Raw genomic sequence first — 23,779 nt, 5'->3', positions numbered from 1 at the left:
ACCCATCCAGTGGTCTCAAGGTGGTTGAGACCACTGGAGTTTCAGTTTCTGGGTTTCTGTTTCTCCTTCCTCTCACATTTGCATTTATTCTTCCCCCCCGGGGAAAGAATAAATGCAAAAAAACGATTGGTTGACAAAATATGGAGCTCTCTGAGGCGATATTCAATCGTGCAGTTAAGCCTGGGAACCATGCAGACTCACCCGCTGACCTCTGAAGTGTCACAAACTGCAGACTGGGCCTTTAACTGTACAACATAAGACCACAGCACACGTCCAAAATGCATCATCTCTCCACATTTCATCCATCACATTTCATTTAAAAAAAAAACTTCAGAAATATATTCATGGTCTACTGAGGTTACTGTGGTGGAGAAATCGGCATCGTTGTCTCTTCTACGCTGGATTCCCCGAGGAATGGATTGATGGATTGTTGAGAGGGGAAGTCCTTGGTCTTTGTGAGCAGCTGATACCATAATCTGACATCCACCGCTGATGTTTCTGATGATTTGAATAATGTTTGCTGTCAGACTTCACTGTAGCTGCTGCAAATCCCTGACTCTGACATCGGTCTGACCCAGAGGTCCGAGACACCTCATCGCTTTTCTAACTGTATTTAGGTTTTTTAGGGTGGATTTTTCCTTTAACCCCAAGTGTCCGGCAGCAGGAGTGTGTGGTTCTCTGCCAGAGGTGAGGTGTGTGTGTGTGTAGCTGTGTTAATGTGGAGCAGGGAGTGCTCAGTGGACTTTCCCTGAATAAATAAAGGATAAAAAAGGCACCCGATAGGCCGGCTCTGTTGTTCGTTTGGACAGGGAACAGCAGTGCGAGCGCTGGCAGGGTGCTGGCACGGCGTGCGCTGACAGGTGCCTCTGCTGACGGAGCCGCGCAGGTTCGGCTGAGCCCGGCCCGGCTTCACGGAGCCTGAAACACACCGGGAGCTGTGTAACTGTGTGCTTTCAGTGAGCGCTGGGGATATAAGTGGAGCCTGTCTACCTGAGCGTGAGAGGCTGTCAGCCTCTCCTCAAGGAGCCCTGTTTAGGGGAAGGCAGGAGAGCCGGCTGCATGTGCTCTCTCTCTCTCTCTCTCACACACACACACACACACACACACACACACACACACACACACACGCAGAGTCTGGAGACATAGTAGCAGTCATTCATCCTCCCGCAGCAGCCGCCTGTCCCCCCCTACTCGCCTTCACTGCTTTCCCCTGCTTTTTTCGTCCTACCCCACTCCTCCTCCTCCTCCTCCTCCTCTTCATCCCCCTCCTCAGACCACGTCCATTTTGGGTTTGGGGAAGGTGGAAAAACAGCCAGACAGACGGACAGACAGACAGGATGGATGCATCCATACACAGCTTGGCTCATTAAAGCGTCCAAAGCGAGCCAGGCGGTGTTGGTGCGGGTCCTCTGGCGATCTGTCCCAGCAAGGCCTGGCTGGGTTTCCGTGGTATTTGCCCTGGACAGGACATGATGCTGTATTATAGGTGACAGCGCCGAGGACGGGACATGTTTGTGGTGCTCAGAGCTCTGCAAAAAAAAAACACAGCGGGGCATTGGAGGCCATTCCCGTGCATCTTAAATGCATCACCAGACTTGTGGTCAGATTTGTGATCAAACTCAAATAAGTTCTTTCCTTTCTTTTGTTACTTTCTGCAGCTTCCCAATCTTCCTAATATCCATTACGCAGCCTGCAGTAGTCTGCTAAAGTAGAAGAGGAGTGTTGGCCACTGTGTGACAAATTTGCTGATAGTAAATGTGAATTTCATCCAGAGTTACTTCCCACTTTTACTTGTAACATGAATAAACTGATCCATACAAACACCACAAGCTTTGTTGGATATTCACATGGATATTATGGTCCATCAGTGACATGGTTTGAATTATGAGATTGTAGTTTCCTGTCTTCTCCATCACTTTAATCTCTCTCTCTCTCTCTCTCTCTCTCTCTCTCTCTCTCTCTCTCTCTCTCTCTCTCCCCCTCTCTCTCGTGTGTGGGTGTTAGTTTTAGCCCCCTGATCATCATGGCAGCACAATAGGTGGGTGGAGGGCTACTAATCTGCCCCAGCTGGGTGCTGCAGTAGCCGCTCTGTAGTGTGTGTGTGTGTGTGTGTGTGTGGCTGTTAATTGGTGCCACCCCGGGGGGCCATGATTGGAGGCTGTGGAAAAACAAATGGCCTTGGTAACAGGTCAGTGAAAGTGAGAGGAGACCCCCTGACCAGCTGTGATCCCCCTCAGATTCCTCTGGAACAGGTCAGTCACAGGACGGTGTGTGTGTGTGTGTGTGTGTGTCTGATGGTGGTGGGGGGCCAGCAGTTTTAGATGATCTGTTATCTTCAGATCCTGTCGATGTGTTAATGAAAACTCATAATAGTGCAGCCGTCTCTCTCATGTATCTCCTGTCAGGGCAGTCAGAGGAACATGCGTTCTGTAGAGGATAAGATGTCCTGTTACTGACTTTATTGACAGGGGAGCTGTGATTTTGACGCAGCAGCACAAGGGGATGAGGCTCACATCAAAGAAAGATAGTTCCATAAACATCTAACCATCAAAAAGTCAGTTAAACATAAAATAAGATCAAATAAGAGTGTGTATACTGTATCTATCTGTTTTCATTATTACTATTATTGCTATTGATTTTATTTATTTGTTTGTTTGTTTACTTGTGGGAGAAGCAGGACACACACACACACATCCAGAGGTTGAACACAGATGTTGGTTGGCACTTCCGTGGGACGAGCCCTCCATCAAACAGTGCCCGGGCCGTCAGGGTGAAGGATTCACTGGTGTGATAAATGAAAACTTAAACACAACACACATTTATTTTCTGCATACATAACAAATATAAATATGTTCATATTCTGTATGTGAACTGCTTGTCTTGTATAATCCTTTAAAATCTGAGCAGTTTTAGGTGGAGGCTTCCAGTAAGCCCACTGCCTGTCCCTGGATTGTTTATCACTTGTTATCTCTGTCATTTTTTATATGGATATATTTTTCAACTGTGCAAAAAATAACCCTAACCCTAAAGATGAAAAAGGAAAAAAAAAAAAAAAGTCTGCCCCGTCCGCTGGTAGGACAGGTCGGTCCAGCTTAGTGTTTACCTAGACTGTATCGCTCATAAATTTCTGTTTGATTTTTCTGTGCAGCTTAAACGTCACATATTGCTTGTTTACTCCAGTCTTTATACACGACTGAAAAAAAGAGACCTGTTCCCCCGATTTCTATTTTCTGACTTTTCTCTTTTAGATTGTAAACATCTGTACTTTCATGGTGTCAAACATCTGGATTCGGAAACAGGAGATTGTGTGTATTGTTTTCCTTCATCTGCACGGTTCACATGATCATTCCAGGTCACCTTTAGTGTTGTTTCCAGTTTACTGAAGTGTGCAGCAACATTAAAAAAAAACAACCCTTAACCCCTTGGTCAGGGTTAGGGTCCCATCCACCGCCGGTCAACATGAGAGGGACACAGACGCAAAGAGAACCCCCATATTACAGCACAATACACTGTACTGTATATACTATTTATTTTTGTAAGCAATTAGTCCTTTTTCAGTTTCAAAAAGTTTCCATATCCATTTTTCTTCTACTTATTTTAAGGACATAAGGACATTTTTTTTGTCTCTAATGAGTGATTCAAAGAATCTCTCACACCGCTCCACTTACCCACAGCTGGTACAGCCACAGTCTTCTGCTGCAGGATGCTAGGGGTTAATGCCTTGCTCAGCGGCATCATGGCAGTAGTTGCTAAGCGACCGCAGAGCTTCACTCATTTGTTTTTCTCCTCTTGCATTTTCCCAGCTGGTCCTGGGATTCAAACCGGTGACCTTCCTTTCACAAACCTGCCTTTCTATCCTCCCACAAATCACACTGCCCTATAGAGCGGGCTCTTAGATTGTCCCTGCTTCTGTGTGTGTGTGTGTGTGTGTGTCCAGCTGTACACACACACAGCTAATGAACTCTAAGTGCCTGGCTGCAGTTGTCACAGTGGTGCGACCGTCTCAATGCCTCCGGTCAAAGGCCAGAGGACTCTCAGACTCTCAGGCTGTCAGACCATCAGACCATCAGGCTCGGCTTGGTCCAGGTCTGAGGCCCACCACGGGGGTCAGGAGGGACCAGATGACCAGCTACCAACTCCTCACTGCAGCCAGATTCACAAACACACATAAAAAAAAACCCTGAAACACAAAGACACGACGCACATAAAGACCCAGGAGAGATGAAGAGCTAGTAGTACATGTGTGATAAAACACGAGGTGTTTCAGTGCAGGGACGTGATGCACAAGGTGGAGGCACAGAGCTCCTCTGAGTCCAGAAATTCCCTAATTTGGGAAACCTCGGACTGGATTATCTCACTTAAATACCACGACTACTTGCGAACTGTTAAAAAAATACAGAGTTTGCTCTTTTACAGAGCAATATGATCCAAAAATAAAAAAGAAATTCTGCCTTGCTATTTTCATAGTCAAACTAAAATCTGGAGCTGCCTTGCAGAGCGGATGCTATGTGCTGATTTAGCTAACGTTACTGAGCACCACGCCACTGGGGCGACAGTCCATTATTCTGAAACCCCTGCCTAAACATAACCAAAGGTAGTATTATTCATTATTATTCATTACTCAGCTTAAGTCATGGCAGTGCAGACTTCATGGATTTGCCAAAAAAAAAGATGAAATCCTGCAGATATCTACAGAGGAGGTGTCTGGGAAGAGCTCGGCACTGGTCCTGACACTGCAACAGGATGAACAGCTGGAGGAGAATCAGCATGGAGGCTAATACAGGCTAACGTAGCTCTCTTACTGTAATGTTGCTGTGGTCAACGTAGCTGTTAGCACACTGTTGTCATGGTTACCTAGAAGCAGTTAAACACAACCGAGGTGTCTGGTGGAGCGATCTGATTGGTTGAGAGCCGTATTGTTATTTAAACATTGGAGGCTTGTGTGATTCCCGTGCTCACACACCGGACGCTCACCAACAAGATGGAATAAAAACATTCCCAAGTTCTTGATCAGTGTCCTGTGTTATGAAGCAAGAGTCCATAACCCAGCTGATGATGAGCATGTGCTTTTTAACGTTGCTATGGCTACATGCTGGGTCGTGGATGAATTTAAAATGGTGATTAAATTGCGTACACAATACATGGTTTTGACGCACACCTGCTGGCCAATCAGAGAGGAGTATTCACAGACCGAGTGGATCAGACGTGACCTGAAACCCGAGTCCCAGATTCTGCTTGTCCTCCATGGCCAGGTCACATTTACCACCCGAAACAGCCTACGTGTTGCCTTCAGTGTCGTCATGTAAACTCCAGCACTGTACAGGAAGTTGCCCAGAACAGACAGCAGGTGCATCGTTTTTCACTGAAGTAACACCAACATGACCAAACTGGTCCTAAATACGAAAATCATTTCTAAAATCTTTGTCCGAGCACAGCGACAGGCTCAGGTCGGGTATCCACACTCCCACAGGAGCTGTGTTTGAGGTGATTCAGGTATTCGGCCTGGCCCTCTTGCTGCCACTAACAGGTAAACGAGCCAGAGGTCACCTGGGCTCCTCAGCAGTGTGAGACAGGTCTTCAGTTTGATGCCAGCAATCTGGACAGCCACCTTAAAGGAACAGTTCACCCCAAAGTGAAAAGTCGGTGATTGTCTCCTCAACCCAGTCGGTCAGACCTCAGCTGAAGCCGGGAGTGTCTGAAAACAAAGTCTTCTGTAACTATATATCTTTTATTGCAGCTCCAAAAAAATACATCAAATCAAATTTCTCCAAACTGAGAATACAGGTTGATCCAGGTGTGGCTAAAGGGTGTAAAGGTTTAAGATTTTAGCTCATATACTGAACCTTAGCAGAGTCTTCCACCAGAGCATCATCAGTGAGGGAAATGTAGACAAAAATGATAAAAAATTGAACTGAATTATGATGCACGAGCTGGTTGGGGAAACGTTATATGCATTCTTTTTATTTTATTTTCTTTTATTTTGAGTAATTTCTCAGCAGTTAAAAGATGGTTCACTAACTTGAGTAATTTGGGAGAAGGCTGAGCCGTAACTATGGAATCTAACATTTTTTTTCACTCACAAAGAAAGCTAAGAAAATATGGGCCGACACGTCTCAGCCTGCTCTCTCACTCTATTTATTGATCTATATTTATTGATCTATTTGTTGATTTGACACTGGGTTACTTTTTCGAGCTTTGGGCAGTTGTGCTCAAGACTGAAACACAAATTGAAACAGACAGAATTACATACACACACACAAAACTACACATGTTTAGAGGCAGGTACTGACATGCACTGACACAAGCATGTCAGCATGCACGAGCGTGCACACACACGCACACACACACACACACACACACACACACACACACACACAGACACACACATGCATACGTGTGCACACACACACACACACACACACACGCGTGTGCACACACAGATGCACACACACACACACACATACACACCCACACACACACACACACACACACACACATACACACACACATCCATTTTTACCAGTAAACCAGTAAATGGGTGGGGTCACTTTATCATGCACACCTGTGATATATGATAAGATTACTGGAGGGCATAGTGTGTGTGTGTGTGTGTGTGTGTGTGTGTGTGTGTGTGTGTGTTTTATGAGTGTGTCTGTCTACACACTTGCACTTGTGCATGTGTGCATGTCTGTGTGTGTGTGTTTCATAAGTGGTGTGCACACACATGTGTCTGTATGCTTGCATGTCTGGGTGTATGTGTGTGTGTGTGTATGTGAGTGTGTGTTGTGTCTGGGACCTGTGTGAAACATCAGCCATGATGATGCTTCTCTTATCAGCGTCTGTGTTCCTGTGAGCAGACAAACTGCCGGCCGCCTGCGGGCCGTCCCACTCGCAGGAGGAGTTTCATTGCCCTCGACAATATTACACAGATAAAAGTAAATTTGATTTTCACTTGAAACAATATCAAACAATCAGAGATTCTCTTTCCTCTAAACAAAGATTAATTCTCTGATTTGCTGCAAATATTTGCAGCAAATAATCAGTGTCATGAGGATATTTACCAAGACGTGGCTGTCTTCCTTTGTGTTCTGCAGCTTCCCCACGCCTGGATTAAGCTTAAGCCAAGACCTGCTTCTATTTATGTTTGATTTTAGCAAACCACAGGAAGCGATCATACCCAAAAAATACATATTGCATTTTTTTGGGGTCAAAAAAACAAATCATCTACAAATCATCACTTGAATTTCATTGTCTGCTATCAGCAAAGAACAAAAGAATACCAAACACTGCCTCTGAAAAAGTCTTTTCAGTTTCAGTTATTATATTCAAATGGTCTCCTTTTGGAAAAAAATGAATCCAGCAACTTTTACTGCAAAGTATGTTATTAACTTTTGAACGGTAAACTCTCTGAAGCTGGATGAGGAGTTGCTCCCTGCTACATCCCCAAAGAACAAACATGAAAACCACAGAAAACCTGAGGCAAGAGGAGGAAACGTGGTACAAAGTGACACATGTAATCCTGATCCACAGCTTCTTACTTCAGGGTGTCTGACCAAGTCAAGGAGCACGGGTGCATTTTTAACTCCTTCTTTTCTCGTGCACTTGATCCGGATTATCTGTGCCACTTTCGAGCCCTTTCTCTGGTCCTTACAGGTGTATATGCAGCATGCCCGTGCACGGTGGGGGAGTTCTGGAAGACAGTACGCTGTGCCACCTGTCACTTCGTGTGGACATAATCAGCTCCTATGCATAACATTTTAACATCAGTATATCATTACCGCATGAAGTGTGAACATAAACATAATCACCATGAATAAACAAAATGATTGGGTGATAAAATGAGCAGCTCTGACCAGCCACCAGATTTGAGAAAATGGAGGGAAAAGTGTGTTTCTAACCACTCGGGGTGTTTAAAAATGCAGAGAGGAGTCTCAGAATATTCATCACTGAGCTACATATTAAAATAGGAATGGCTGCTTTTGCATTCTCAAAAGGTGAGGTGAGTGTTGTGCTGTACCAGGCAGTAATCACCACAGATACTGTGCTGAGGCGCCCAGCGCAGCACCGCCGCTGTGGGCCCGGAGCGGTGACTCATCCCACTAATTATTATTTAATTACCAATGATTACTGTTGACAGTAATGCCCGGTTAATCATGATTAAATTAGCATGGACAAATTAGTTTTAAAATGTGTCACAAATTGCCTTTAAATTAAACTTAGTGACAGGTGCTCAGCGGCTACCCACAATGCCGTGCGTGCTCTCAGCCACCACATTCCTGTGACATCAAACCGGGAGTTTAACAGACCAACGGATTGTTGCATCAGCTTCTGTGTTTTGGCAAAGGACGGACATTTCAGTCTGCCCTCGTCTCACCGCTGCCCCGAGACAAACACTGGCTCTGACAAGGGCCCTGTGTGTCTTTGTGTGTGTGTGTGTGTGTGTGTGTGTGTGTGTGTGCGCGGACATGTCTGTATGTCAGTATGTCTTAGTGTCTGTGATTTACAAGGCAGTGGACAGTGGTTGCTGTCATGTCAGCTCTAATAGTGTTGTCTTAAAGTCTAGCCAGCTCTCTCTCTCACACACACACACACACACACACACACACACACACACACACACACTCTCACACTTTCACTCTCTTTGACCCGACAGATGCTCTCCAGATGTTGGTGAGCATTCCTGAGGGTCTCATCTCACCGATGGACACTGTGAGGCTCCTCGCCCCGTCCTGACAGTGTCGCAGGCTCTGGGATCCTGCTGCACCCGCACTGTTATCTGAAGGAGACTTTTAATTTGAAGAGCACTAAACACCACCAAGACGCCACACGGGTTTGTTCACACTGAAAGCCACCTGAGAGACAAGCTGCAGGAAGTCCATTCTGTCCGGTAACCAGCGACACCGTTAATGTCACCATGCAGCCATGAAATAACTGGTTACAGGTGAATTTTTGAACATCATCATCTATCAGCTGCCAGTCACATCCATCCACTGCAAGACCTACAAACTATATGGTTATCATATCAGTGTTTTTACTGCTTTTAATCAGTCGACTCACATCAGGCGGTCACCAGCAGGCATTTGATGGACAGTGATGTGCAGCAGGAAGTCAAACTCACATTTTCACTGAATTATTTCACGGCAGGGAGTACATTCATATGAGCACAGCTTTGGAAACCGTGCAGATATCACAAAGATATTTGACTCTAATTTACAAACGATGATGTCTCAAATTTCCTTTGTGCTCTATGTTTCCTGGTGCAGGCCATCTGAACGTCAGCATGTTTGGCTCGTATCACAGCGACGTGGTCACTCGCGATATGATAGCACGCCAAGACAGTATCTTTCTCACCTGCCAGGAAAATGCATCCATGCATGCTCAGCCACTACTGCCTCTAAACTTAGAAATGTTTTAACCTTTGATGGGCTTATGATCGTGACTGCGGTTCATTGGAGATCACCTGTCATTAAGCAGCCCAAATATGCCACCAGAATCGACGCCATGCTGTGTTTCCCGCATGCTTTCTCCTCCCTCTCCCATGCTTCTCTCTCCAGGTCACTCCTGCAGGATCTCTGCCTCCAGCTGCCAGGACTCTGAAGCCAAAGTACGCATAGGCTTCCCCCGTCGACACACACTATCCTACATGCATAACAATAGTAGTCCCTCCCTGCTCCATTATCAACCAGCCTCCATCTGACCTTCACCCCGCTATCCTTAATAAAAAAACTGAACAGACATCAAGCTGTGTTCCTTGTCTCCTGAATAATTGTGTATGTCATATTCTGTATGTTATAGTCTTTATTCCCTTTTAGACCTCATAATTCTGATGCCTTTTTTTCCTTCTAATTATTATCTTTCCTATACCTGTCACATAAAAAGATGCATTTTCAAATTTAGCCGGCTTAGTGTAGACATGGCCCAAGTGCCTTGCCTGTGGACGCCTGGATGCCTGGTAGTTTGGCAGTGAGGGTGTTTGCTCTCCTGGGAACTCAAACCTGCAACTGTCTGGCCTCCTCTGAGGCTCCTCTGCAACAGGTCGATCAGCTGTTCAGTGAAGTAAGCATCAGTGCAGGAGGTGTTTATGAAAGGGGTGAATGTTGGGAGAAACGGAGGAGATCTGCCCGTGCTGACGGCATGGGTAATCTGTCAGTGCACACAGCCTACAGCGGAAATATTACTCAGCCTGGGGTAAAATGCTGCCGAGATTATAGCCACTTTGCATGATGGAAAGGATTTATCTTTTCGATAAGTCACTTGATGTACCACATTCTAGGAAGTGATGCCCTCAGTGTGGCTTTCTGGCACATGGTTTATATAGGCGAGAAGCACACAGAGGCTGTGAGCCCCACGTTTACAAAGACGCTGCAAGGGGTTTCCCCTGCAGCCAGCTTGTTGTGTCACTAACACAGCAGCCGTCCATGCAAACCACCCGGCCAAGCAGCGCCAGCCAAATGTGTTTTCCTACTGTGGGATGGCATAGCCTCCCACTATAGCAGTATGAATCATAGTGCAGTCAAATTTTCGCTACTAATACAAATGCATTATTACTCCAATACAAATACAGCTGCTGTATACACTTAGTATTTGGACAGTGGTGGAGTAAAATGGAGTCATCAAGACGTGATTGAAGGGCAGACCTTCAGCTTTAATTTAACGGGTTGAACAAAAAAAGAAACAAACAAAAAAAAAAAAACGGAATTAACCGTTTAGGAATTACAGCCAGTTTTATTCACTGTCAGCCCATTTTCAGAAGAAAATCAATGGTCTGCAGTTCATTCCAAGTGTTTGCATTTGCATGTGGTCGCTGTTTATCAGAACCTCAACATGAGATCCACACAGGTGTCTGTGCAGGTGTCACTGTCCAAACACCTCTGGACCTAGCTGTAGATTAGATGGTGCTATAATGCAGTGCTTCAGGGCCATCACTTTGTTCTCATGAACCAAAAAGGTTGAGAAGCACTGCATTAAGGGGAAAAATGCACAAAATGAATTTGATCTCTCCGTGTTGATGTGTTCCAGCTCTTTTTAAGCTTGGACAGTTTCCATGTCCTGTTAAAAAAGTGAAGCAACATAGGAATTTTGACAGCAGTGGGAGTCAAGCGGACAGACTGGAAAGGCAGAGTAAAAGTACAAAGTCCCAGAGCAGAAAAAAAAAAAAAAAAGGTGAGCTCGCCTGCTGCATATTCAAACACATCCTGAAACCTGGGAGGGCAGAGGGCTCGAACTGGCGGCGTTAGTCATGCCAGCGCAGATCGCTATCACTGTTAGATGGTGGAGGCAGACAACAACATAAACACCCCTGTAAACTGAAAAACCACAAGTGGCTCTTATTTTGAAATCAACAGCGTATTATGTTGCAAAAAAAAAAAAAAAAAAAAAAGAGTGAACAAGGCCAGCGAAGGCAGCGCGCGTAACCAGAACAAAGACGGCGTTACTCATAGGAATTAAGATAAGAGGAAGCTGTTATGATCCCTGAGGAAAACTGGGTCATTATAGCAGGATACAACCTAACCCAACCCGCAAGGAGGCTGGCTGTGTGTGTGTGTGTGTGTGTGTGTGTGTTTGTCCACAGAGGGTTAATTGAATATGTATGTTCTTTTTCAGCTGCATCGTGCTTCATTCAGGTACACAGTCCCACACACACACACATTAAGCAGCTTCACATCCACATGTCTTGTGCATCATTTTGTACATGTCTCCCTGTAATGGTGCAGGACGTGTTTGGGATCTTTGGAAACCTCGGGTTCTCCACTAGAACTTAAAATAAAGTTCTGTGGGTTTGAACACAGCTCATTTTCCTGATGGAGCCCATCAGTGGGACCGGCACGCTTGAAGAGGATTCATATACGCGAGCCATGTTTTTTGATATTGAAAAGAGCTCGTTCTCATTTCAGTTTTCCCCGTGCAGTCGGACAGATGTGTCTGTGTGGGAAATTGAACCGGCAACCTCCAGGTCACGGTCCCGCTCCTCTCACCTGCAGCCTGCTGCTCTGCGGCTGCCACTTCACCGGGGAGCAGCGTCTGTCCGCTGTGTCTGTCACGTCCCGAAGAGATGGTCGTGTTTTGATCGATACCCCCTCCAAACACACACACACACACACACACACACACGCGCGCACACACACAGAGGTTAAATGTAATCAGTCTCCTCCTCTGTGTTCGTCTCTCAGGCCAGTTGTTTTATCTCAGGCCTCTTTGCCAACACCCACGGCCCACAGAGCAAAGTCCAAACTCTTATCTCTGCTCTGCTGGCCAGTGGCGCTCCGTCCGACTGTCTGTCTGGTCTGTCTGTCTGCCTGACTCGCTGACTGTCTGTCTGTCTCTCCCGCTGTCTGTCTCTCCCACCGTCTGCCTGCTGGCCTCTTGACCAGCTTTAGACAAATCCTCGTTTTATTATTCAAATGAGTGTTGCAGGCCGGTGTGAAGGTAGGCTCTGTGTTCCAGGTCAGAGGTCAGGCTTGGCTCCAACGTGCTCAGCTGCTAACGAGGCGACTCTATCAGCTGTTTTACCCGCCTCCTTTAAGTTAAATAGGTGCACCTATGATCAGTGTAAGCTTGTGTGCAGAACGTGCAGGTCAGTATGAGAGCTTCATCATGCAGAGGGAGAAAGAAACAGATACATGATAGTAGATGAAATGGTTCATGCTGAAACTAAGACCTGACAAGTTCAAATTGTATAATTAATGACATCTACTCCTGCATGGCCTCGGGCCTGAGCCTGGCAGGTTTTAAAACCAAGTTGAGAACATTTCTGTCCCTTTCTACTTATGGCCGATTCTGCACCTTGGTTTTTTGGATCTTGGATCTTTAAATTCCTGTTTCCACACCTTTCATTAATTCTTACATTTTTTTTTTAATCTTCTTGACATTAATACAAAGGATTTTGAGTTGCCAGTGTGTATGAGTTGTGATACACAAATAAATTTGCCTCACCTTTGCTTTCTGAGGTCTGGTATATATAAAATGAAATTCAAGCGCTTGAAAAACCTTGTGTCCCGACTGCCTGTCTGTCTGCTCGGCCTGTCTGTCTTCCTGCCCCGGCCTTGTCACTCAGTCCATTTTATTTTTCACAGCGGAGAGTATAGCTTGAGGGCTGAACTGTAAGTGCTCTCTGTCTCTCGCTCTCCTTCCCCTCCCTCTCCTCGGGCGCTGAGCAGTGTAAACAGCACATCCGCCTAACAGGATCCAGGATGCAGCGCCTCATTTGCATCGTACATCTTGGAAACACCTAACACCCTTTTCTCTCTTTCTCTCTTTCTTTCTTTCTGTTGTTCCTTTCGTTGTCTATGCAACCCCTTCTGTGCGTGCGTGCGCATGCATGTGTGTGTGTGTGTGTGTGGCTCTGGATCAGGGAGATCATGCTGCATGATAAATCATCACAGTTGTGACTGTTTTGAACTTTCTCAAACAGGCGAAATCACATTAACTATAAGTTTTATTAATTTATTTTGTGTGTGTGTGTGTGTGTGTGTGTGTGTGTGTGTGTGTGTGTGTGTGTTTTCAGTCTGGGCGTGGGCCTACCAAACATAGGACTTTAAAGAATGAAGACGCTGAATGATCAAACACTGAATAAAAAGTCAGAAGTTTGTAGAAAGCTGTCACATCAGCCTTGATGAACACAAATAGGAGGAGGAGAAGAAGAAGAAGAAGAAGAAGAAGAAGAAGAAGAAGAAGAAGAAGAAGAAAGAGAGGAAGAAGGTGTTTGAGTCTGTCAGATGAGCTGTATGAGCTTGGCTGCTGGACCGTCTTCTGTGCAGTCACACTGTCAGTGTTGACTTTTACACTTGGATCGTATGATTTCTCCATATTATCTGTCACTCATTCTGTCATGGCTCCCCTGCAAAGTACTCTGTTTAACATCACTCGGACTTTCAGGCAAAAATGAAGGTTGAGAAATGAAGTTGGGAAACTTGTTCTCCAATAGCAGCATCCGTTTTTTTTTTTTTCTGAGTGAGCGTCACATGACTCACATGGTGGAAAACCTCATTTTCCCATCAGACAGTTCTTTGACATGTTGAGGGCAATCAGATCCGACCAAATAGGCTTTTATTTATGTTGCATATTTGGTCAATTAAAGCATGAGGCACAGCAGGGGTGTGCAGGTGTGTGTGGCGCAGGCTCGGCTGTCACGAGTGGAGGTGCCTGGGGCCGCCGGCGTCGCTGTGTGTGTGTGTGTGTGTGTGTGTGTGTGTGTGCTCAGCAGGGTAAACTGACTGACTGTTGCACCTCAGGAAACACAGCCTCATTATGCAAAGCGTGACAAGAGCATCACTCTCACTGAGGCCAAATGAAGCCCCTGTGACCGATTGCGCAACACTCGACAGCAACTGACGCTCCGTTTGCCCTGAGAGCATCTCGCTTTCTTACCCAGACTTTGTCTTGGATGCTCACCGGTGGAAAAGCACACCAGCCACACAGCCAGAGTCACGCTCCTCCAGCCCAAACCGGGGTGGACACGTCCGTCCATCAGCGGCCGTGTCTCCTCCACGCCTGCAGCCTCCCAACAGCAGCGTGCCCAAACCTCTGCTGCCCCAATCAAACCACCAAACCACGTCGTCATGTCAGAGCCTTTTTTTTATTTCCAGGGAGAGGCGGGGTCCACTGCGTCATTTTTAATCCGTGTGTCACGTGATCCTGCCACACCAAAGATTCAAAGTTAGTGCCATGGCGAATTTGAGCATAATAAAGTAAAATATTCACTCTGACTAATCTCACTTACCTGCTGATTAGATGTGTATCTGGAGGTTAAACACCCCATGCTCTTTATCCATAAATGCTCTCCTTACCATGAGCCAGTTATCAGTGTCTCGCACTTTTTTTGAAATATGATTTGCAACATTTCCCTGTTTGACGTGTAGGGAATTTGTTCAGTTTTGGTGATGATGATCTGACATATTGACAGGTAAACATGGCTGACATGGATGACGCAGTGAGGAGGCACCACTATTGAAAATGATGAGTCACAGTTTGCTTCAAAGCAAACCACAAATTAGTTTACTGTTGTAACCACTGGCTTTTTTTATTATTATTATTTCTCAGGAACCCTTTCATTTCCGTCAGGACAGAGGATTTATGGGTTATCTACTTCTGCACTTGTGAACAGAATAATAACTCAGTCTGCAGACAGCTGGCTCCACACCTCAACTCCAACACTTCCTCATGTAACGTTTGGACAAATGATATATGTAGTAACGCGTTCTGCCTCAAAACAATTTAGCAGAACTGTTAAGGTTTCAGATGTGAGAGCTGTTTTTGACAGCATGCAACGCCTCAAATTAATTTAGAAACATAACAAACACAGTGATGGCAGAAGTTCTTTCAAAGCCAAAACTAATTGGTTCACCTCCAAATAATCAGTGGCTAATTGTTTTTTTCTTTTTTTTTTTAAACTCACAGTACACCAGTTATGTGACATTTTGGTCCTTGGCTCTATCAAATTGTTCAGTAAAAGCTGTGATGCAGGAGGCTTGTTGCTGCAGGTTTGGCAGAGCAGCTCTGTGCAGGCGTCCTATGACACTTGTTGGACGAATGCTGCTTAAAAAATCAATGACAACACTGCAAAAACTCCATCTTAACAAGTCATTTAGTCTCATGCTTTCTCCTCAAATAAGATATTTAAAAAAAATTGGAGAGATAATCCAACTTGTCTCCTACCCTAATCAACTTGTTTCAATATTTTTCCTGAACCAAGTGTCATTTTCTGGATCCCAGAGGCTGATCTGCCACATTTATTAACAAAAAAGAAAAAAATTAAACAAGTGAAACTGCATAAGTGGGAATATCTCAGCCCATTGTCAGATTTTTTATGGTTTTTTTTTTGACCGTGAATGTGAGACTGACTTGTTCAGCTGAGAGATCAGAGGACTCAGCTACACTACAGTCTTCCTTCATTTTACAGGTAAAGTGCTTGTTAGGTCGGCTCAAACATGTTGGTTTTATGAGGAACGTCGTTTCACTTATTAAGAAACGGTGATAGTGGCGCTAAACCACCGGGACAATGCACGGAGGCGAGGCTAATCCCAGAAACCCCAAAACAAAATCCTATCTTTCGCTCAGACTATTATGGCCATTTGTGAAAAAGAGATTAATTTGTTACAACACCCCGCCGGTTATCAGCGCACCATTATCTATTTTCTAAGAGCCGGTTGCATTTGGAAACTGGGTCAGCCAAGGGTTACAGATTACACCGGAGAGGTTACACATGGAGGGGCTTACTTCTAAAAAATGTTTTCCCCTTCACTGCCGAAATTATTCCAGTGGTGCTGTTGCATTGTCGCCTCTTTAAAACCTCAGTCCACAGTGTGTTATCGATGGATATATCCTAATCTATTTCCCTTTATGAGAACAAAAAAAAAAATGGCTGAGACTGAATGTGAGCACTATCAGCATGGTCACCTGATTACAGCCAGGGGACATATCACAGTGACATTTTAGAGTCAGGTTAGTCATACCTCCATCAACCCTGTGTGTGTGTGTGTGTGTGTGTGTGTGTGTGTGTGTGTAGCTGTGGAGACCATATCAGCCGAGTGCTGGCCTATCTTATCAAGCCAACTGCTCTGAAGGGACTATTGTGCACGCAAGGTGACGAACTGCCTCGGATTCCCACTCAAACTGCAGGCCAGAGACATTTCTTTAAGGCGCAGGTGGTGTGTGTGTGTGTGTGTGTGTGTGTGTGTGTTATTTTAACAGGCTTACAAAAATAACAATAATAATAATAAAACAGAAATAAAAAGGTGGAACACCCAGAAAAATGCTTTTCATTCCCTGCAGCCCGATGTCATTTGTCTTCTTAAATCTTTCTTACCACATTGCGGAGTACAGATCCAAATACAGCACTGAGACGTGTGTGTGTGTGTGTGTGTGTGTGTGTGTCCTGTTCATTCGAAGTGTCAAGGCTCCCCAGGATTGACGTGACAGAAAAGAAACGGCAGTGGCTTTTATGTGACAGCAGCTCTGAGCAGGGCTGAGAGACAGACAGGTAGACAGACAGAGGGAGAGACAGACAGACAGACAGACATAGAGAGAGACAGGTAGACAGACAGAGGGAGAGACAGACAGAGAGGCAGGCAGACAGACAGACATAGAGAGAGACAGGTAGACAGACAGAGGGAGAGACAGACAGAGAGGCAGGCAGACAGACAGACAGAGAGACAGGCAGACAGATAGACAGACAGGCAGATAGACAGAGGGAGAGACAGACAGACAGACAGACAGAGGGAGAGACAGACAGAGAGACAGACAGACAGACAGAATGAGAGACAGAGACACACAGACAGACAGACAGAGTGACAGACAGACAGGCAGACAGACAGAGGGAGAGACAGACAGAGAGACAGACAGACAGACAGGTTGGAGGCCTGGCAGCAGCAGAAGCCAGGATCAATAAGTTTGCTCGTCTTCCTCTGTCTGTCTCTCTGTGGCTGACTTTCAGAATAAAAGCCCCGGCTGTTCCCTCAGCAGGCCTGAGGCTTCGCTCACACACAGCCTCGGTATCAGCTGCTGGTTCAACCCCGTGGCTCAGCCTGCATCCTGCTCATGGGCACAGTACAATAGAACACAATAGAATCTTTACTGTCCACTGAGGAAGACAGCAGTGTGTCTTCGGCTGCACCGGGTTAGATACCAAAAGAAAGACAGCTACCAGAGACAGATGAGAGCTCCGGAGCTCTGGGCTTTTCAGGGGTTTTTGGTTTGTTTTCCGTGGACTTCCAGGTGGGCCGTCCTGAAGCTGCACACCCCATCACGAGCGGTTTTCTCTTCAGGACCCGGATGTGAAAGGATATTTCGGTTTGTGTTGAGCATCAGATTGCTGCAGTATGATGCCGTACTTTAACACCGACAAATAGATTCAAAATGGTGAGATTAAAACGCAATGTTAAAATAATCACTCATACATTTAATTTGTGTAATAAAACAATTTCTAATGGACTAAAAATGTTTTCCTCATTTTTGTGAGGAGTCCCTGGAAGCCTCACAGCTCTTGTCCGGGTTAAATGACTCGGTGCACAGGAAGTTGCCTCTCAGCCAGCTGGATGAACCTGGACAGATGAGTTAGCATGGACAGCAATAATCTCCATGACTTATAATATGTAACAGTGGATATTCTCATTCTGCATCAGTGTTAATGGTGCACAATGCAAAACTGCGTCGTCTGAGCCGCCTCTCTGTGTTTTTGTTTGGCCAACACCCTGATAGTTGTTCCAGTGAGGGGTCAAAGCCGGGGCAGGGTCTCAGAGTGTGTCTTTAAGTGTGTGTGTGTGTGTGTGTGTGCACGTGTCCGAGCAGCCATGTGCGATGCAGGGCCTGCGGTGTGTGTGGAGCTCTGCTGCAGGGCTCGCAGTGGGATCCAGCCGTGTTTAGTCTAGCGCTCCGACATGTCGCACTCCTCGGTCATTTGGTGAGGAGCTGTTTCAACAAGACGCTGCTATTCCTGCAGCACCGGCTCGCGAGCAGGCGGCCGCTCGCAGCTAAAACGCCCATGATTGATTGGTCCCGTCAATAACTCTGCGTGATCTAGAAACCTCCATTGGTCTGCTCTCAGCTGCTTCTGATTCACATTGCAACGCGGTTTCCTCGACAGACTATCCAAAAATATTTGTGCACAGATCAAATTACAGTGAATGATGCCCACAAAGACACTGAGTCTGGTTCTGAGTTGTCAGACCTACCAGCTTGGGGAGACTTTTTTTTTTTTTTTTTTTTAAACTTGATTTCAGTGCAACATTTCTCACAGATTTTAGTTTCCTCTGGAAATCACTTGAAAGCAGGCGGGGCAGTTTGTTTGACATATTTTCATAAGATGCTTCTAAAATGTTAAAGTGCATTCCAAACAAATGCGTCTCTTCAGCTTTGTGTGTGTGTGTGTGTGTGTGTGTGTGGCAGAAAGCATCATTAAATGAGGTCTGCAGTGCTGAACTTTCATTTGAAGTCACATTTAATTGAGTTATGCTCGAGGCAGCCACCTCTTGTTGGAAAAGAGGTGGCTGTCACGTTTATCGTGTGACAGAAAGGAAAACACACATGCACCATTTCCCCCAGGTTTTTTGCCTTTTTAATAAGAAAAAAGAAACATGAATCATGTCAATCACAACATTCAAAACCAACAACGACGAAAAAAAAAGACAAAAACAATATATTATATCAGCACACTTTCCAACGTCTGAGAAGCAAGATAGCTTAAATAAGACATTTTCCTCTGAAAGTAAAGTAAGCTCCACAAAGGACAGCGCATGACCTGAAACTCGGGTGTCCTCTGCTGCTGCCTGCCAGAAAAAAAAATCCTTCAATAGGCTGTCAGTTCACGTTCATCTCCCCTAGACCAGAGAGCACCTCAGCGAAAGGCACGTTCTGGCATTGTGATACAGACCAAACAGCTGATCCATCAGCAGTGTGAGGGAAGCCATCACTCTCTCTCTCACACACACACACACACACACACTATCAGGCCCACCTGAGGGAGCTCCATAGTGCAAAGTACTGTATGTCAGTCCTGCTTCAGTGCATCTGTCCTCCGCTTAGTAACTGACTGACCTCCTTCACACCCGCCGGGTTTCCATCACACTAACAGATGGGACAGCTGATGGAAAGCTTTGGTTTCGGCGGACATTAATGCACGTAACAACAGAAATGGACTGTGTGTGTGTGTGTGTGTGTGTTTGGGTTGGGGAGGTGGGGGCAAAAAATGACCAAGAAAAAAACAAAACCTGACATGCCCTTTACCACAGTTACTTTCAGTCTTTGTTTTTTTTTAAATTTATTTTCTTCTTCTGTACACTTGTCGCCCCCGCTGAAGGGAAACGGCGTTTTCTTCTTCATATCAACCGAAACAGCAACAGCGTTCTGCCATTTTGAAAAAACAAACTGCGGGGAGCCTCCTCGGAGCTGGCGCACGCACGGTCAGGAGAGAAACGACGACAGCATGTCAACATAACAGGAATGTAGTGTCGAACGTGAACGGTGTAACACACAAAAAAAAAAATCATCTGGATTCGACTGCAGTAACACCTGCATGAGAGCAGTAACCTGAAGCTCGCCTCGCGCTCCGTCTCTGGCTAAAATCCTCACATTTGGTTTTGTAACTGGTTAACGCAGCACTATACAAGATATATTAAAATTTATTCCCTTCATAAATAAATGCAAATATCCTTTTCCCCCACATTACCTCTATTTACAATTTATACAAAGCGGACAGTATAAAGCATATAGGAAAACTAAGAACTGTAAGCAACTGGCAAAAACAGGATTTGACTTCTACATAAAGTTACACAGATGAGTAAAACGTCTTCATCATCGGGTAAGGATTTAGAATATCCAGGTTTTTCAGCTCCTTTTCCACCTCGGGTTTTCGGGCCTCCATGTAACTAAAGCGGTCTCCGCGTCCCTCAGTGTCCACTCAGAGTTGGGGAAGGAAGAAAAGTGTTCTTTGGTCCATCAAACACAGCGGCCATTTTAGATGTGAGTCTCTCCCAAGGCCGTTGGACACGAGCCAGACAGAAAGAGAGAGAGAGAAAAACAGAGAGAGAGAGAGAGGGAGGGAGGGAGAGAGTTCAGGTGTCCATTTTAGAAAATGCTGAGAAAGAGGAAAGTAGCGACCCTCCACCGGCCTCCATTTTAGCTCACCGGGACACACAGGGAGGCAGTGAGTGTCCACATTAGGAGGCGTTGAGCACCGAGCGGCTGTACAGGGTTTGGTAGTAGGCGCCTGAGTCCATGGCCGCCGGCCCGGGACTGTCGTAGATCTGCTTGGCTCCCACGGGAGAGCCGCCGCCGTAGCCGCTGTAGGCCATCACCTGATCCTGGTAGGACTTGAGGTCCATCTTCTGCTCGTTGGACATGAGGTTGGTGATGGAGAAGGGGTGGTTGAAGTTGTAGTGGGGGTCCAGAGACTTGAGGGCGTCACTCTGCAGGTCCATGTGCTGCTGCATGGTGCTGGGCAGGAGGTGGGTGCCACCCCCTAAGGACTGGGAGTGGAGGAGCGGGTTGGTGGAGGAGGAGGTGGAGGAGAGGGACATGGAGGACGGAGGGATGGAGGATGCAGAGGAGGAGGACGGAGGAAGGGAGCCAGGCGGGCTGTGCATGTGTGAGGAGGGAGGAGCGGGGCAGTCTAACGGGACCAGGGCGTTCCTGGGATGCTGCTGGTCGTCTGAGGAGGAGCCGGGGTGGGAGTTGTCCGAGTGGGCGGAGTCAGCCCCCTCTGATCCTGCTGCGGGACTGTGCTCCTCCGCCAGGTTATCTCCGCCGTGGCCTCCTTTTCCCGACGTGCCCCCCTCCTGGTTCTTGCTCCCTTTCTTCCCTGTCTTGTCCTCGATCTTGAAGCGCTTCTGCCGCCTCAGGTAGCACCCGTTCTCGAACATGTTGCCTGAATTGGGGTGCAGCGCCCAGTAGGAGCCCTTCCCCGGCTTGTCCGGGGAGCGGGCCACCTTGACGAAGCAGTCGTTGAAGGAGAGCGAGTGGCGGATGGAGTTCTGCCAGCGCTGCTGGTTCTCACGGTAGTACGGGAACAGATCCATGATCCACTGGTAGATCTCGTTCAGGGTTAGCATCTTGTTGCCGCTCTGCTGGATCGCCATGGTGATGAGGGAGATGTAGGAGTATGGCGGCTTGGCGTGGGTCAGGGAGCGCCGGTAGGGCTTTGGTACCTCTTTGGGACCGGCCCGGCTGAGAGAGGTGGGGGAGGGGTATCCCAGCTGGCTCATCGGCTGGCCCATGTTCTGGTAGTGGGACAGCGAGCCCAGGGAGCTGGGAGCGGTGGAGCCCAGCTGGGTGAGGGGGCTCGGGTTGAGGGAGGAGGCCACCGGGGAGAGGGACATGTGGCCGGACCCGGAGCCCATGGAGGCCAGAGGGGAGCTGGTGAGGCTCGAGCTGGGATAGGCCATGTTCATACCTGCTGGAGCAGCGGTGGCCGGGTTCAGGTTGATGTAGCTGTTGATGGTTCCCATGGAGCCCATGGAGCCGAGACCAGAGTTCATAGAGCTGGGAGAGGAATACATCTGGAGAAAAACACAGGAAACAAAGTCCGGTTATTCAGAGAAGAATACAGGAGCAGCAGAAGAATAGTTAGAGATGAGTGCTTTAAGCTGACTGCAAAACTCATGGAAGATTAAAAAAAAAAAAAAAAACACTGAAAAAAACAAATAGGTGAATATTTTAAGTAGGCTGTTAAGTATAAAATTCATAAGATTTTGTGTTGTCAGAATATAACTAAGAATGGCACGTCTATAATTTTAATAGATCGCATATCTCTATCTATCCATCTATCTCTATCTATATCTATGTTTGAAAGCAAAACTTGACGGGATAAAATGGGTCGGCTTTCCATTTGAAAAGTTTCTCCTTATCAATGCACAATGCAGCTCTTAGTGTGCGCGGACAGGACATGGATTTCACACGGCGATGTTAACCTGAAAATGCGTAAAATGCGCGTCACGGGCGTCTTTCCTCCCAGACGGCCTCCTCCGGGCCTCCCGTGGAAAAATTGAAGAAACGATTCCACATCAAAATGTAAATTACAACAATAATATTATGCTATTTTATGATGGAAATGTCCTATTTTTTTTTCGTTTCAGGAAGACAGGTACTTCAATCGATTCAATTCGAAATATCCTAACTAAACATTTTATCAAAGTCAACATATTGTGCCCCCCCTCCCCAAACTAACTAACTAAATAAATACATGACAACGAAAACGATTTAATTGGGTGGGGAATCCAAACGATAACATATATCTCACGTCCGATTAGTGATGGCCGTTGGTTAAATATTATCAGACTCTTTCTTCTCGGTAATTTCATCACGTCCACGCGAGGCGAGAACTGAAGCGTCGCTGCTGATGGAATTAACTCTAATTGAATTAGAGTTAGATCAAGGAGCAAGATCCCGCAAATGGTGGATTTACACCTAAATTGCCTCGACACCTCCACGACTCTGAGGAGCCAAGAGCGGGCCTATTGATGAACGAGCAGCTTCTTTAAAAAAAATGCGTTTTGTTCCCAAATTGACCCCTGCCTTTTTTATACTATAATTACGTTTAAACTGAAAGCCCAAATATCGCTGCTTATTGTCGAACTAATCATTTTATTCGCTCACGATGACTGGAAAAAGTTTTTCCTCCAACGAAACTTGCTATAATATTCTTAAAATATTCATATTACGACTAGAGTGGGTCTGTAATATTCATCAGGTTTTTTTTTTTTTTTTTTTTTAATCTCGCCGTCCTTTATACTAATTTATTTTTATTTTTTATTTCCAATATGATGTAGGCTAATCCCACAATATTCCTAAAGTGCGTCTGTGATTCTCATCTTAACCTTACGTTTATTCTTAATTTCCTATGGTAGCCCCAGAGTCTAACTCAGCCACTTTTGGTTTTGGTAATATTTTTCTATAATTTATCATAGGATGACATTCTGAAGAGTCCGGGTGAACTGGATAAAGTGCCAAAAAAAAAAAAAAAAGAGTCCAGTCTTTATCACTCCGAGTTTCACGGAGACACCGGAGACACTGAATACAGCGTGCGTGGTGCATGATTCATTTGGAGGAAATAAAAACAGCATAATTTATTTGTACAGAATGACGAGAGGCTATAATAAGACATACAGCCCGCTGTTATTTTTTCTGTTTTTCATTTCTCACTGCGGACAGGTTTACCTCGCTGGCCTCGCTGTAGAAAGTATTCCACTCTGGTAGATCATGGGCTTCCATCTTCACAGAGCTCAACATCCCCAACACAACTCTTCAGAGGAGAAAAACTTTGCTCTGACCAAATACTCGGAGGAACGAC

The 23,779-nt window shown here is 45.9% G+C and overlaps 1 protein-coding gene across 1 annotated transcript; it reads right to left on the bottom strand.

Moving 5' to 3' along the window:
- Positions 1–19,871: 19,871 nt before the first annotated feature.
- foxa3 (forkhead box A3) lies at positions 19,872–23,779 on the bottom strand. The gene is made up of 2 exons (XM_030066346.1): positions 23,647–23,779; positions 19,872–21,989 (listed from the first exon to the last, which is right to left on the bottom strand). The coding sequence occupies exons 1-2, from the start codon at positions 23,716–23,718 to the stop codon at positions 20,652–20,654; spliced, it is 1,410 nt and encodes a 469-aa protein (XP_029922206.1). The 5' UTR covers positions 23,719–23,779; the 3' UTR covers positions 19,872–20,651.

The sequence above is a fragment of the Myripristis murdjan genome, chromosome 13 (assembly GCF_902150065.1).
Source record: "Myripristis murdjan chromosome 13, fMyrMur1.1, whole genome shotgun sequence".
Classification (NCBI taxonomy): domain Eukaryota; kingdom Metazoa; phylum Chordata; class Actinopteri; order Holocentriformes; family Holocentridae; genus Myripristis; species Myripristis murdjan.
The sequence above is the reverse complement of the archived record's forward strand: the minus strand, read 5'-3'. Positions and strand labels throughout refer to the sequence as shown.

Coding starts and splice junctions, on each gene's coding strand:
- foxa3 (XM_030066346.1), bottom strand. CDS start 23,718: ATGTTGAGCTCTGTGAAGATGGAAGCCCATGATCTACCAGAGTGGAAT. Junction 21,990..23,646: donor TCTACAGCGAGGCCAGCGAG/GTAAACCTGTCC, acceptor GTTTTTCTCCAG/ATGTATTCCTCTCCCAGCTC.